Consider the following 16,200-nt stretch of genomic DNA (forward strand, 5'->3'; position numbering starts at 1 on the left):
AAAGACGACATATAGAACACTACAACTCTCCAACCAACTGATGGATCATAACCCCGGCCAATGCATGTTAGCACCTAGGGCACACACAAGTCTCGCCACTGTACAAAAATACCTCAATGTTCTCAACGCAATCATTCAGAAACAGATGTGCACACAGTACCCATGCATTGGAAACTGTATTCCTTAACACAACAGCAAAGCTGGCTTATGTTTTCCCCTTTTGTTCCACTAACCTGACTGAGCCCCTCTCTAGCAGATCCACCAGAGCACCATAAGGCATTGCAAATTACAGCAGTGAATGGTATAAAACCCAGTAACATAACATATGCAAAAAGAAATAAAAAATGTGAATGGCCCTTCCAGTTAAATAACCCTAAAGAATTGATGCTTACTCCATGTCAAGTCTAATTGAAATTCATGTATCTAGTGGATGTAAAGTGTTGCTATTTCTAACTTGGTGTGAAATCGGATTACGCAGAATCCTATTACACATTTTTTAATGTACGTGGAACTCTCTCAGGCGTGCTACTTGGGTCTGTGGATATGGCTTTTCATAGAAGTGGTTATACGCGTATAACAAAACAAATCTACCAATTCACAAAGTAGATAGTCTCTTTTCAGGAGTAATTATTTGATTAACAGAACTTAACTGGAATAACAGACGTATTCTTCTCTTTCCATAAGTAGCTTTGGGTTACTCATAGTTACTCATAGTAACTTATTTGTCAATTAACTAACAGCCAATCTCATAGATTAATTCATATAGTACTTTTTCTGAAAATAGCTCCGATTCTGTGAAATCCGGCAACTCATTACTGAATAATGCTATAGTAAGCAATGCAACAAAGATGGACACAAGGTTTGTTCCATACATCTGTGCTGTCATGGACAGAGAAACAGGCATAGTATCCCCATCCCAAAATGTGTCTCCCAAGCACAGAAATCTTTCCCCTAAAGGATTTACACAATGAGCATTAAACAGAAAAGTAAGTAGGATACATTTAGTTGATTACATTACCAATGAAATTCCCATCAGTACATTCTCAAACATTGGCGGGCATGGATGTACACTCTAGATCTGTACAGTTCAGCTAGACCTGCCCACATGATATAACCACTGCCTCTAGTGGATCTTTCCATTACACATAATGCCACTTCATCCGACACACAGTGCCCACGCGACTCTCATTCCAGTTCTCAGGTGGCATGGACCACCTTCAGTGATGAGCTAACCAGAAACTGGGTTTACCTTCTCCCTTATGGGCACCCGTGTTCATGACAACCAATCTGCTTCCTCACCGTACCACCTTCCTAAACATGGTTGCAAACGGTTTGTTATTTTGTATGAAAGTGGTGGCTTTGCTCGCTCCAAGGATCGTACATTTCGACGGTCCATGAAGAAATCAACTGCTGTAAACTTCAGCCATTCACAGCATAATCTGTTCTTTCAATCCGCATGACAGAACAAAGGGGTGCACTGTTTGTATGTTTATGTTATGTTAAAAACAAAAAAATATTCTGTTGATTTTCCTGACATTGTCAACCTGTGGAACTACACCGTCCTCATCCCAGTAACCTCCCAAGAAAAGGACCTGTGAAGGTTGACCTATTAAAATGCACCATTTCTGATTCCCATCACCCACTTAGAGAGCAAAGCTTTGTAGCTATAAGTTGCTAAAATGGCTTAAAATGAACAACTTTATTACAGGCACTGAACACATCTCATAACTGATCTTCCTACTGAATTACAAAATTATTTACTATTTTCTCCAGTACACACGGTCAGTGTGATAACTTACGATTCAAGTTCATATTTCAACAGCAGACAACAGACAATTCAGGGAAGAAATATTTACCAGGAAAGGTGCACATTTAAAAAGAAATTGTAGGGATAGCTAGACATGGTTCAGGAAACAATTTTTCTTGGGGGAAAGAGGGTGAGATTCAATTATTTACTTCAGCTTGACTAGCTAAACTCTACATGCAGCATAATATCATCCATTGTTTAGTTTACTATTGAACACATCTTTGATCTTCTTGTCAAAACAACAACTACATGGCAATGTGAACCAATCGGTGCATTATAACTTACAGGAAACTCGGATTCTGATCTTTTAGGAATTTGCAAAAGGCACAACATGCTTCAAGTTTTACATAATTCTTGAGTAATTACAAAATGAACAGACTTTACAGGCAAATATTCACCCTTTAACATTATCTTCTGAAAAATAAAATGGTAGTCCAAAGTTCATATAATAAAGTCCGTACAGCAGTTTCCATTAGATTCCTTGAGTATTTTCAATAGAAGTCAAACATGATGATCAAAGTAAAGATTCACATCAGACCCCATATCACAGTAAGAGCAGCCACAATGCCATTGAGCAGTGCCATGCTATAGCCCATGTGAAAAGAATGCCCGGTCATTCGCCTGCAAAAAAAGAAATGAAAGCAACATTATTTTACAAAGTTTAAAATATAGTTTGTAAATGCAAAAGCACAAACCAGCTGATAATGTATGCAATTAGAATTAGAAAACATTCTGCATTTCCAACCATGCTACTTCTTTAATTAATCACTCTGATGGTGAAACTTTATTTTAGTTGAAATGTAAACGTTGCCTCCACTTAAAGGGCCCCTTTTACATACAAATGCAGGAAGTGTAATATATTTCAGGAGTAAGAATAGTGTGAAGAATGAATTCAGGGGCAGCAAGATGAGACAAATTGCCTGCATTTGGGAGTGAGCACAGCACACTGCACTCTCATACACTGCTTGTAAGGTGCACTGCGTTCAGTAGTAGGCCAGGATGGAAACTGCTCTATCAGTAATTATTTCGAAAGGACAACCTCTGGATGTTTCTCTGTGTGTCAGCGTCCTTAATTACTCCTAACAACACAAACCTCTAACCACTGGTTCCCCAGCCACAGGTGACACGACAGAGCAAATGTCAGAGGGGGTAGACTGCTAGGTTTTCTGTAAAAGGAAAACCAAAGACCAATAGTTATTAAATTACAATAAAGGAAATATTTAATTATTCTGGCATCCAACCTATGTCCTTATCCAAATTGCAGTTCCAATTCCATTATCAGGTTTCTATAAAACCATAGAAAGAGAACAGGCATTACAATTACCAATCAGATGTAACATAAAACATTTAATGACACTAATATGTACTTCATAGTATTACAGTTCAACTTAATTGACTATCAATGCATACAGTAACATTTTAGAAAGACAATTAGGACACTATACAGCCATAGGCCAATTACTACAACAATTTATGATTTGTTTCAAATCAGCATTGTGCCAACATGGTTTGAAAAAGCATTCCTCGATTTACAAAAACATAATATAAAAGTGCAAGTTCCGCCGTGATATTTGCTAGTTTAATCAGGGGACTAGCTTTCTGACCATCATATCACCTCAACATGGGCACAGGAGGCTCATCACCCAATACTTAGATTTTTGTTAAAAAATGAGATTATTTAATACCACAGATACAATTTAGATTCCCATAAGGAAACATGGATATGTACTATTTATGACATGTAGAGAACGATCCTTGTAAATTGGTATAATCAATTCATGCTCACCTATCTTAAAGGACCATAACTGTTTATCTTTTGGTATGCCATCCAAGACCACATCCGAAAACTAATGTTTAAATAAGGCTAGTATACATTAAAGGAACTCCCTTTTGATGGTGAAAGGAAGCTTTACGTAGATCAGTAGATGCATTCACCCCCATTTCTTATCCTTAGAATATCATAATTCTTCTTTCACTTGGACTCCTTTGACTTTCGTGATCATTTATCGTCCTCCTGGACCCATTTCTACTTTCTGCGATGATCTTGATCTTCTCCCTCATCTTTATCTACCCTCTACTGCCCCTATGTTTCTCCTGGGTGACTAATCTCCATCTCTCCTCTACCCATGCTACTGTACGACTCCTCTATTCTTCGTTCCTATTCACTCTTTCAAATTCCTATTCCACCCCCTCATACATCAAGGTCTTCTCTTGACATTATCATCTCCACTATTCCTATTTTTGGTCCAGTCACTGCTCTCCCAAGCTACTGCTGTGATCACTCTTGCTTTTCGCTTTTCTTTCCCTCCTTTTTCTCTCCCTCTCCACGCCTCAATCTTCCGCTACCTTCTATCGATGTGACCTTCGACTGACATTTCCTCCCTCTCTTTATGTATTACCTCTACTCTCTCCTCCCTTTCTACGTTTTTCTTGCAGCCAATTCAGTCTCCTCTCTTCTCTACGACACCCTGACTGACTCTCTTGACCTTCTGTATCCCTCTGTTGCTTTCACCGTATCTCATAGGCCTTCTCAGCCTTGGATGTCTCTGACTCTTCAGGCCACTTGCCACGAAAGGCTGAGCAGCGCTGGCTTAAGTCTGGGGCAGCAACCGATTTGTCTTTCTTATCTTCTCTCCATTTTCTCCTCATTTCCCTTGCCACTCAACCTCATCTTTTCGAGAATCTGAACTGTATTCTTTCTCCTGCTCCCCCTGATCCCACATCATCCTCTCTCCTTTCGGCAGCTGATTTTTCCAATTACTTTACTTCCAAAATCTCCCTACTTCATTCTTATATTCCCCCTGCTTCTCGTGCTCCCTCTTTTCCCTCACACTGTTCTAGTTCTTCTTCCCCTTTGATGTCTGCATTTCATCCTCTCTCGAATGTCGATATTTCCTTTGCTCTGGCTAGGGCTAATCCTGCATCTTTGCCAGACGATCCTCCATCTTCTTCCTTAATCCCGGCAATTTATTCCACACTTATTTCCTATCTCACTGCTCTCTTTAAAACTATGCTTCAATACTCCCCATTCTGAAAAAAATACACTTGACCCCTCCTTACGATATACTTTGCAACCTATTTCTCTTCTTCCCTTTCCCTCAAAGCTTCTGGAGCACCTTGTTTATTACCAAGTATCCTCTTTCATTAATCTGCATTCTTTTACTGCCTTTCCAGTCTGGTTTAAGCCCACAACACTCTTAGGAAAATGCTCTGTCTGTCACTAACTCAATTCCCGCTATTCTAAACTCTCCTCTCTACTCGTCCTTCTTGATCTCTTTGTGGCAATCAACAAGGTCAACCGCACTATTCTTCTCTTGCTGACTTTGGCTTTCGTGATTCTGTTCTTAACTAGTTTCATTCTTACTTCTCAGGATGCACCTTCTCATTTCTTGGCTGGCCATTCTTCCCCCACTCTGCACCTCTTACATGGTGTCCCCCAAGACTTGGTCTTTGGCCCTCTTTTTTCTCTCTATACCTCTCCTCTTGGCTCTATTATCTCGTTTTTTGGCTTCTCGGATGATCACTTCTATGCATATGATATGCACATTTTTCTTTTCTTCACCTTTTTCACTGACTCAATTCACTCTCCTTTGTCTACCTGTCCTCTTGCTATTGAGTCGTGGATGTCGTCTTGTTATCTCAATCGCAATCCCTTGATAACTGAGCTTATTTTCTTATTTTTTATGACATTCTTTTTATTGCATTTTCCTCAAAGGACAACAAACAAAACTGACAGTGTTAGCATAACTGTTATCGAGTATCAAAAAAAGGTAACAGGCATATAATGCCACAACCATATTCTGCCGGCTTGCCCGCACCATCTCTCTGAACCTCCTCCCACCGCCCACCATACAATGGTCGCCAAACGCAGCCAAGTAGCTTTCTAATCATGACAAGTCAGTCAAGGGGTGAGCAGACCTAGAGAGTAAATAGCTCTGATATGGGCCCCATGTATTTATTTATTTATTGGGCGTTTTACACCAAGGTGCTGTACAATGGAACAACATAATACAGAGTAACAACAACAAATAACATTGGGAGCAAAAATTACATCATGAATCATACAATAAAACAGTGCAAAGAGCAATTAACTGAGGGGGGGAAGGAGAGTGGGAATAGGTGTGGGGAGGTGGGGTAGGAGATGGACTGGACGAGGGAAGATGGGAGGGGGAGAGAGTGTAGTAGGAGAGAGGTATTAGAAGAGGGGAAGGAAAAAAGGGGAGGGGAAGTAGATAGGGCAGAGTTTTCAAGGTGGAGAATGGAGGAGGAGGGATTTAAGGGAAGTGTGAAATGAGGTGATAGTCGTGGTAGAGCGGAGAGAGGGAGCGAGTTCCAGTGTAGAGGAGCAAGGAGTTGGAAGGAGCGGAACCGGGAGGAAGCGCAGGGGCAAGGAGGTACAGTGAGAAGGAAATGGTCAGCGGAACAAAGGGAACGAGAGGGGGAGTAGAAGGAGAGAAGGGAGGAGAGATAAGGAGGAGCAAGACCATGGAGGGATTTGAAGACAAGGCAGAGAAAGTAAAATTTTAGCTTTAAGTGGAAAGGTAGCCAGCCAAGGTGAGAGAGCGAGGAAGAGATGGAGTCACGGGAGGTAAGGAGACAAAAGGTACGAACAGCAGAGTGGTATATGGATTTAAGAGGGGCAAGCTGAGATGCGGGAAGTCCGGAGATTAGAGAAGAGCAGTAGAAGAGGCGGGAAAAGATGAGAGAGGAAATTAGGAGTTTGGTGGCGTGGAAAGTGATAGTTCCCCTGTATGATGTTTCCATATCATGACAGTAGGCAATATCCTGCATCCAGCTGCCCAGTTGAGGAGGAGGACCCTCCCCCAAACTATATTCAGGTTCACCAACCTCTGCTTTAGTTTGTGCGAGTACGTCCCGACTGACGAGCATGTATTCAGGGTTGACCTGTGAACACTACTGTCAATTACCAGGTTCAAATCGCCCATTAAGATGATGTCTCCACCAGGCCAAAATTTAAAGGTGTGTAAAAATGCAGAAGAACAAGTTACTTTCTTACCTGGTAACATTTTTTCGATGGGATGGTCCGACGACGTACTCCATATCTATGACAGGTAATCACCACAGCTGTGCTGCTTCGGAAACTTTTTTCGGCGTCTGCGTCCTGCGTCGATGACGTCGATGCGCCGTCGTTGAGGACCTCCTCCGACGTCCAACGTCATCCGATGTGATAAGTAGGACGCACGACGCCCGTAGCCTCAGTTGTAGTTTTTTCCCCCAGAACGTGTGACATTAGTCAACTGCCAGTCAGACACAAAGCCTTGCGGAACGTAAGCTGCAATCGCAAAAGAAATTCTGCAGCGGGGAAGGTATGGAGGGAGCGATATGGAATACGTCGTCGGACCATCCCATCGAAAGAACGTTACCAGGTAAGAAAGTAACTTGTTCTTCGAAGGGATTGGGTCCTCCGACGTATTCCATATCTATGACAGACTCCAAAAGCAGTACCAGAGCAAGGAGGAGGGAAAGAATTTAGAATCAAAATTTAGAATTGCCAATCAAATAGCAGAGCAAAGGATCGCCTTGCCAAAGGCCAGATCCTGTCCTCGGATGGAATCGAGGGAATAGTGACGTACAAATGTATGTACTGAAGCCCAGGTGGCTGCATCACAGATGTTGCGAATAGGAACACCCCTCTGCAGGGCAGTAGATGCAGCCATACCCCTGGTAGAATGGGCCCGCAAGCCAGCCGGTGGGTCCTTACCTGCCAAGCGGTAACACTCCGAGATGGCCAAAATAATCCAGCGAGACAAAGTCTGTTTCGTCACAGCTTGTCCCAAACGCTTTCCAGCGTAAGCAATAAAGAGTTGATCGTCCACTCTGACCCGGGACATGCGTGAAACATAAAACCTTAAAGCTCTCCTAGGATCAAGCCTATGGAGCCTCTCCTCTTCCTTACCAGGATGCGGAGGAGGATAGAATGCCGGAAGAACAACTTTCTGAGCCAAATTAAATTCTGTCACTACCTTCGGAAGAAAAGAAGGACGAACTCTAAGGACAACCCTGTCCTTGTGAAATACAGTGAAGGGCAGCTTAACTGAAAGTGCCTGTAACTCACTCACTCTGCGAGCGGAAGTCATCGCAACTAAAAACACAGTTTTCAGAGTTAACAGCCTCAAAGGGCAAGAATGTAAAGGCTCAAACGGAGCACCCATAAGAAACTTAAGAACCAGGTTTAAATCCCAACCGGGCACCAGGAAAGGTGACGGTGGGAACACATTAGTGAGCCCTTTCAGAAACTGTGAAATTAAAGGGATTTTAAAGTAGGAACACTCTTCAGACGAGCGCTTAAAGATGGACAGCGCCGCCAGGTAACCTTTAATGGTACCAACTTGCAAGCCCCTGTGGGCCAAAGAAAGTAAAAAGGACAGAACCATGGGGATGTCATATGCAAAAGGATCCACATTCTGAACTCTGCACCAGTCGCAGAACTTACGCCAACGGCAACGGTACAGAGACTTTGTTGCTGGCTGTCGGGCCGAGAGCAACACCTCCATCACGTCTTCAGGGAGGTCCCAATCCTTATACCTCAACCTTTCAGAAGCCAAGCGTGAAGGTTGAGGGATCTGACCTCTGGATGGAGAACCTGACCCCACTCCCGTGAGAGCAGATCGTCTAGGGAAGACGACATGGAGGACAGATGGACAAGTCGAGAAGGTCCGGGTACCACGTCCTCCGAGCCCACGCCGGAGCAATGAGGATCATCCGGGAACCGAACTTCCGTAACCTCCGCAGCACTTGCGGGATGACAGGGACTGGAGGAAACACGTACAGCAGTGGAAATGACCACTCCACCACAAACACGTCTCCTAAGGCTCCTTTCGGAGGAAATTCCCGCGAGCAGAACCTCTCGCACTTCCGGTTGACACTGGAGGCGAAGAGATCCACTTGAGGGGTCCCCCAAAGGGCGAAGATCTCCAGGAGAATCTCCTGAGCCAACTCCCACTCGTGAGAGATCGTGCTCTGCCTGCTCAGAGCGTCCGCCGTCACTTTTTCGTCTCCGGCCAGATGAACTGCCGAGATCGAAACTTCCTACTGGATGGCCCAGAACTCGAGCTGCATCGCCTCCCTGCACAGAGGAAGTGACCCTGCCCCCACCTTTTTGTTGAGGTAATGCATGGCCACTGTGTTGTCCGTCAGGATCAGGACATTCTTCCCTCGCACAGTCGGCAGAAAAGCCTCCACGGCTAGCCTGACGGCCCTCAGCTCCAACAGATTGATATGGAGTCTGGACTCCGACAGAGACCAACGACCGCTGACTGTCAGCTCGTTGGCATGAGCTCCCCATCCCATGAGGGATGCATCCGTCACGATCGTCACTTCCGGCCAGGGAAGCCAAAATGGAGCCCCCTTCATCAAGTTGCCTTCGACGGCCCACCACAGAAGGTCCCGGGCGACCGAGGGCGGCACCTGAACCGGGTTCGACATCCTGCCGGAGGACTGCGACCATTGCATCTTGAGTGCCCACTGCAAAGATCTCATCCGCAGGCGAGCCTCTGGCACCAGGAGAATGCAGGATGCCATGAGGCCGAGCAACCTCAAGAACTCGAACGCTGGAAGCGTCTGGGCATGCTGAAACTTGTGCACCATCTGCTGAATGTGAAGAGCCCTCACCTGGGGAGGAAAACACTGCCCCAGGGAAGTGTCGAGCACTGCTCCGATGTACTGGAGCCGCTGTGTTGGCGTCAAATGGGACTTCTTTAAATTGAGGGAGAAGCCCAGCCTGTGAAGGGAGTGGCAGGTGACGGACAGATAATCCAGGACTTGCTCGGGAGAGCGCCCCCTGATCAACCAATCGTCCAGGTAGGGGTAGACGTGAATCCCCCCCTTGCCTGAGATGCGCTGCCACCACCACCATGAGCTTGGTGAAAACCCTCGGGGCGGAGGTCAATCCGAACGGCAGGACCCGAAACTGAAAGTGCGAGTCACCAACCGCGAACCTCAGGTACTTCTTGTGCTTGGGATGGATCGGCACATGGAAGTAAGCATCCTTGAGGTCGAGAGACACCAACCAGTCCTGAAGCTGAAGGGCCTGGAGGACTTGAGAGAGAGTAACCATCTTCAACTTGTCCTTCCTGAGGAGTTTGTTCAAACCGCGCAAGTCCATGATGGGTCTCAATCCCCCGTCTTTCTTCGAAATCAAAAAATAAGGGGAATACCATCCCTTGTTCCTCTCCGCTACAGGCACCAGTTCTATGGCGCCTTACTCCAGCTGGGCTTGAATTTCCTGCGCAAGGAGCGGATCCGGACTCTTCAAAGAGAGGTTCCCTGGTGGATTGTCGTGAGGCCACTGCCGAAAGGGAAGACAGTAGCCGTGGGTTATGATCTCCAGAACCCACACATCTGAAGTAATGGCATGCCACTCTACAAGATGCTGCGCCAGCCTTCCCCCAACCGGCGAACCATGGGACATGGCCTCATGACTGAGTGGTAGCGGCTGCGGCGTTACCCGAGGGCAAAGAGGCAACTGCCCGAGCGGCCTTGGCACCACGGGTACCCTGTCGTCCACCTCTGGTACCCCTGCGTTGGCCTCTTTGACTGCCAGCTCCTCTCGCTTTACTGAAGGACGAGTAATAGCGAAAGGAACCACCCCTCCATTGCTGTCCCCTAGGACGAAAAGGCGGAGGTTGGCGAACTGCAGCACCCAACGACTTCGCTGCAGCTTTGGAGGTCTGCAACCTCTCAAGGCTCTCGTCAGCCTTGCTGCCAAAAAGGTGTTCACCGTCAAAGGGCATGTTGAGGAGCCGGGACTGCACATCAGGAGCAAACCCCGACTTCCGCAACCACGCAAACCTGCGTATCACGGTGCTCGCCGCCATGGACCTGCTGACGCATTCAGCCATGTCCAAACCTGACTGAACGGACTCACACATGGCATCCTTACCATCCTGGACCATAGCAAGGAAACCATCCCGTTCGTCCCCTTCGGGAATATGTTCAGCCGCTAACGCAACACAGTTCCACAGAGTGTGTGTGAAACGAGACAAGGCACAAATGGAGTTGGCCGCCTGAAGCGCCCTACCACCTGAAGAAAACACTTTCTTCGCCCAGCCATCAAAACGTTTGTCGTCCCTATCAGGACGGATGGTAGGGTACGACGCCTGCTTTGCCGGGGCCGTAGCCGCCTGCACCACCAAACTCCCCGGAATGGGGTGCCTGGTCAAGTAGCAGGGGTCGCTACTGGCTGGACGGTATTTTCGCGACAAGGACCTGCCCACCGCCGGGAGACTCTCCGGAGCAGTCCAAGCCGCCGCCACCCTTCTCTGTAAAGCCATATGAAACGGCAGTACCGGGTCAGTTGGGGGACCAACATCAAGGATGTCCGTGAGATCATCCTGCACAAACTCCCCTGGGGGAGCAGACCAGCCCAAGTACTCGGAGACCCTAGCCATAAGGCGCCGGTACGAGGAATCGGCATGAGAGCCAGGCTCAGGCCTACAAAACTCCACCTCCGGAGAGGTGTCCAGTCCACTGGCATCATGCAGTGACTGCCTCAAATCGTCAAATTGGCTATGGCCCGACCATCTCATCTGGAACCTGACTAGGAACCCGGCCATCAGAATCCTCATCCACCTCCGAAATATATTCCAGGTGGTGAAAAGAAGGCACCCTTGCTCTTAACCAGAGCCTTTCTAGGGGGTTCCCCCGTGCCACGGGGTACCTCCGACACCCCGGCCTCGAAAGGCGTCGAGTGAATCGGCACCGGCGTCGAGAGAACAGGCATCGGCGCCGAGAGGATCGGCGTCGACGTCGAGTAAATCGGCATCAACGTCAGATGCAGCGCCGCCAGCATCGACACAGTGCTCGAAGCCGGAGCTCCGAGCGTGTCTTTCGACGACCTGAGCGTCGACGGCTTCGACGACTTCCTCGGAGCCGGAGCCTCGAGAAAGCCTGTTGACACCTCAGGCGTCGATGTCTTCCTCGAAGACATCACAGGTGCACATGGTCTCGAACGCGTTGAGGACCGGGACCTGGAACGGGTACGTCGAGAACGAGTCCCCTTGTCCGAACGGGACCTCTCCCGTGACTCGTGCCGACCACTCTTGCGAGCGGTGTCTCTCGACCTCTCACGGCCGACCCCACTCGGGGGCGCGGACGGCTTAGTACCCTGCGACTCGAGAATCACCAGTATTTTCTTCCCGAAGGAAGCCCATTCCTCCGGCGTCGCACGGCTGGTGGGGTAAGCGACGTGCCGGGCAGAATCCTCAGAAGAGGACCTGGAAGACGACCGCTGTCGGCGCTTCCGAGAATGCCTCGAAGAGGCCGAGGAGTGGCGAGACCGACTCCTAGAAGGAGACCCACGAGACTTCCGATGACGACGCGGAGAGTCACCTCTCGAATCATCCGTCAAAAGCCCCGCAGACTTTGACTTCCGGGGCTTGGACACCCGACCTACCGACAACTTCTTCTTACGTTCCCGTAAGGCTTTGGACGTGAGCGACTGGCAGTCGATACAGTCATCCGTGTCGTGGGCCTCCCCGAGGCACCAGAGGCAGGCGTCGTGCGAGTCCGTCACCGACATCTTGGACCCACACTCCCCGCACTTCTTGAAGCCCGGACGCAGGGTCGAAGACGAAGTAGAAGACATCTCCACACGAAGGATTTTCTCACAAAAACGAACAGGTTGGAAGAACCAAGAAGAACAGAACTCCAAAGAGTCGAGGCGTAACCGAGATTCACGAAGCAACACGTTCGCGGAAAAAACGGAACTGAGGCTACGGGCGTCATGCATCCTACTTATCACATCGGATGACGTCGGACGAGGTCCTCGACGACGGCGAATCGACGTCATCGACGCAGGACGCAGACGCCGAAAAAAGTTTCCGAAGTAGCACAGCTGTGGTGATTACCTGTCATAGATATGGAATACGTCGGAGGGCCCAATCCCCTCGAAATGAATGATTCTTGGGCTGTGTTAGTAGCATAGAAAGATGCAAATGTAACCTTGTTCTCCTGTAGGTCGCCCTTCTTCATTACATACCTCCCCCTGGGTCTTTCTTATTATTGAGGTAGTTAAAGGCCGTCTCTGTGAAGGTGAAAGGCCACCCCTGCTCACTTGGAACCAGCCGAAGAGTGTGCCTGCATTGCATAGACTCTACTGTGAAGTCGGGATTGATCCTTGTGCAGCAAATGTGTTTCTTTCAAAGCTATAATGCCAACGTGCAGTTGCCTCAATTCCCTAAACAGTTGCAACGTCTTGTTCTAACTGTCTTGTATTCAGTCCCCTAACATTTAGGGACCCTAAAATGATAGGCATGTTAATAGAGTCACTGCAATCTCATGAGTTTTCTGTGTTGGGTTCCTATCGCCCGCTAATAATGCAAATAAAAGGAAGTGCAAATGTAAATAGTGAGAACCCCCCATGTTAAGAATCTGCAACAGGTCCCCCATAACTACCCAGTCACTGCGGTTTTCCCCTGAGAACATGTAAACCCCTGAGCTCCATTACCCATGGGTAATGCAGTATCCTAAGGGAGTGCTTCCCACCCCCACCCCAGAACCAGCACCTAAATGACTCATTACGACCCAGGCGGTAAGTTACCGCCTGGGCCGTGACTTTACCACCATGGCGTAAACTACGTTTACGCCATGGTGGTAGGCGGACTTACCGCCCCATTCCAACCTTGGCGGTGCGGTAAATCCCCATTTTCCCATTTTCCCTTCCCCATTCCCATTTTGCCCCATAGGGCATAATGGGAGTGGGGAAGGCGTTAATTACGCCACCGTAAATTACGGTGGCGTAATTAACTCCATGGTCCCTTAGCGCCATGGATTTTAACACCTGCTAAAAGCAGGTGTTAAGTCCGCCATGGCGCTAAGGGACCTCGTACTCAGGCGGTAAGGGTCGGCGCTGTTTACGCCGCCGTAAAACCCTTACCGCCTGAGTTGTAATGAGGCCCACTCTGTTTCCCGGGGGTTTCGATTAAACCCCAACCCCAGAGTATTTATCTTGAACCGCATAAAACAATTACATTCTTCTTCATCCCCTCCCTTGCAACAGCCACAATCCGAGGACTCTAGCTCACCCCTCCCTGTCATGGATGTCATCTGGAAAGCCAGGGGTTCACCCAGCAAATGACTTGGACTCATGCTATATTTTGGTCGGCTTTGTGCGCCACAACTCTCTCCTTGGGTCCCCACCCAAGATTGATTTCAGGGTGGCCTCAGAGGCCCGACCTTCCGTTTGGATATCCATTCCTAGAAGCTTACGTCCACCCTCCACCGAAAATAAGGCATGCACTCTGACTGTCAACGTAAATTGCAGGAAAAAAAAGGATAGGTCCACCTATATTTTATTTCTCTTTTCCTCAATTCCTCAGTTATTGGCCTCATCGACCTCCTCCTAGTGAGGGTTAATTATGACACATCTCGATATATCTGGACCATGGAGTCTCAAAAGGGTATTTGGTTCATTCACCTGGCTTCTTCTTTTATTAAGCAAGCGTGAAGTATCTCCACTATATAACAAGGTGGCCCCTTCCCATCGTCTCTGGCTGGACCCACCCTATGGACTCTGTCGATCTTCACCCTCTCGTGCAGGACGCTCGAGAGCAAATCAGTAAAGACCTGTGTTATGCAGTGTCCCATGTGGTTTCCCTCCGCAGCTTCTTTAAAAAAGCCTATTCTGAGATTATCTGTTCTGGCCCCATTTTCAAGGTCACCACATTTTGATTGATGGGCTTCGTTGGTTTCTCTCAGAGGCGTGATACTCTCAGACACCATGCTAACTGCACTTTGACCTGGTTCAGGCCCTTCTCGGTCTGATCTACTCGGCCTCCCAGGCTATGTCCCTTCTGTTTTCCCCATGGAGTCCACCAATTCATCTTGCAATGCAGTCAGTTGCGATCAGAGGGATTCCATAAGATCTTTTCGGAGGGGTTCCAGCGAGCGCACCAAGAAATCTGTTGTCAGGGGATGGGGGCTTTCAGGGAATTCCCCCCCCCAACCCCTCCTCTTCAGTGCTTGGTGGTGAGAGTCTAGAGGGGGTGGAGAGAAAGGCCTGCATGCCTGTGTCCCCGGGTTTACGCGGGGGCTTCTAAATTTCTCTAGAGCTAGGCCTCTAGGCCTGTCACCTGCTCTTTCCAAGACCCTGCACCTCACTATGGTTGTCACCAGGGGGTAAGCCAAACTCTCTTCTGTGATCACCATGCATCCTCCAGGCAGGTCAGGGGGTGTTGGCTGCCTTTCCCAGTTGTGATCTGGTCTCCGTCCCTGTCCTCTACTCAGTGACTTTGCCGCAGATGCCTAATCCTTATGGCCTCTGGAAGAGGAAAATAACCAATTAATTATGAGAGACCTGCACTCTCAAGAGGAATTTGATCAGCAGTGCCAGAAATCCAACACTATCAAAAAACAAAGATGACCTGGCTGAACAGAGGGGAACCCTAAATCAAGAGAATGACACCCTGGGCCAGGAAATAGGTGAGTTAAAAACCGAGTTACAGGAAAGTAAGTTGGCCCTCCACGAGCTAAATGAACTAAGAACAGAGCATGGGAAGCTACTGGAGTACGCCAAACTGGTAGAAGGTGCTCTGAAAGAGAACACCCACGCCAAAGATACACAAACCCAGGAGATGAATCTCCAGCAACAGAAAATGTCTCAGTATTCCCAAAACATGCAGGAAGCACAGAGAGACAATGAGTCCATTCATGAAAAAATTGATGGGCTCCACCAACGAGTGGTAGCGCAAGAGCGGATCATTGAGACCAGTAAGGCCTTGATAGATGGAACAAAAGGCTCAGATCTTTGCTTATTACCAAGAAATAGGGGTTGAAAAAGAAAAGTTAGCAAGGTTGGAGAAAGAGGGTGCTAGACTAAATCCTAACTGGAATGACCCTGAACAGGTAGAGAGGGACAGGGCAACCCCTGATCATAGCATAAGGGCCTCTGTACTCTAGACTCCAACCCATTCAATGCCATGAACACTGCCAACTTCATGGCTACGGATCACATGGGGCTGGCAGACTTCAATAGATCTGGTAAAATGGGACTGACAGATCAGCGCCTTCCAGAAATTGATGTACAGGCTTCCCTGTAAAGATACCCAAATGTTAGGGCGGTTCTCTCTGACAAGGAAGGCTCCTATGAGGGGAGGGTCATGGAATCAGATCCACTGAAATACTGCCATCCAAGGGACCAGTTGCTTAAATTTGATGGGGAACTACAGGAAATAAGGCCCAAAAAGAGCATCCTGAAGACCTCTACCCAGTTAAGGCAGTGGGAGGGATACTCTACCATCCCTGGGAGCAGGGGAGGGTCAGAAGACTCTTCTGAGCACCACAGGAGTGCCTAGAGGATCAAGAAGGGACCTCCAGTAGCAGCGCCTCTAAGTCTGAAGGCGTGTGGACTCGGGTGATTGAAACAAAGAAGGCAA

General features: G+C 48.0%; 1 protein-coding gene across 1 annotated transcript in view; it reads right to left on the reverse strand.

Annotated features, from left to right (window-relative positions):
- Nucleotides 1-1,680: 1,680 nt before the first annotated feature.
- ARL6IP6 (ARF like GTPase 6 interacting protein 6) overlaps nucleotides 1,681-16,200 on the reverse strand; it is a 346,923-nt gene continuing 332,403 nt past the window's right edge. The window contains exon 4 of the mRNA XM_069616430.1: nucleotides 1,681-2,428. Coding sequence (XP_069472531.1) covers nucleotides 2,335-2,428 — 94 coding nt within the window. The 3' untranslated portion in view covers nucleotides 1,681-2,334. The remainder of the gene's footprint in view (nucleotides 2,429-16,200) is intronic.

Source organism: Ambystoma mexicanum, chromosome 9 (assembly GCF_040938575.1).
Source record: "Ambystoma mexicanum isolate Mex_15411 chromosome 9, UKY_AmexF1_1, whole genome shotgun sequence".
Taxonomy (NCBI): domain Eukaryota; kingdom Metazoa; phylum Chordata; class Amphibia; order Caudata; family Ambystomatidae; genus Ambystoma; species Ambystoma mexicanum.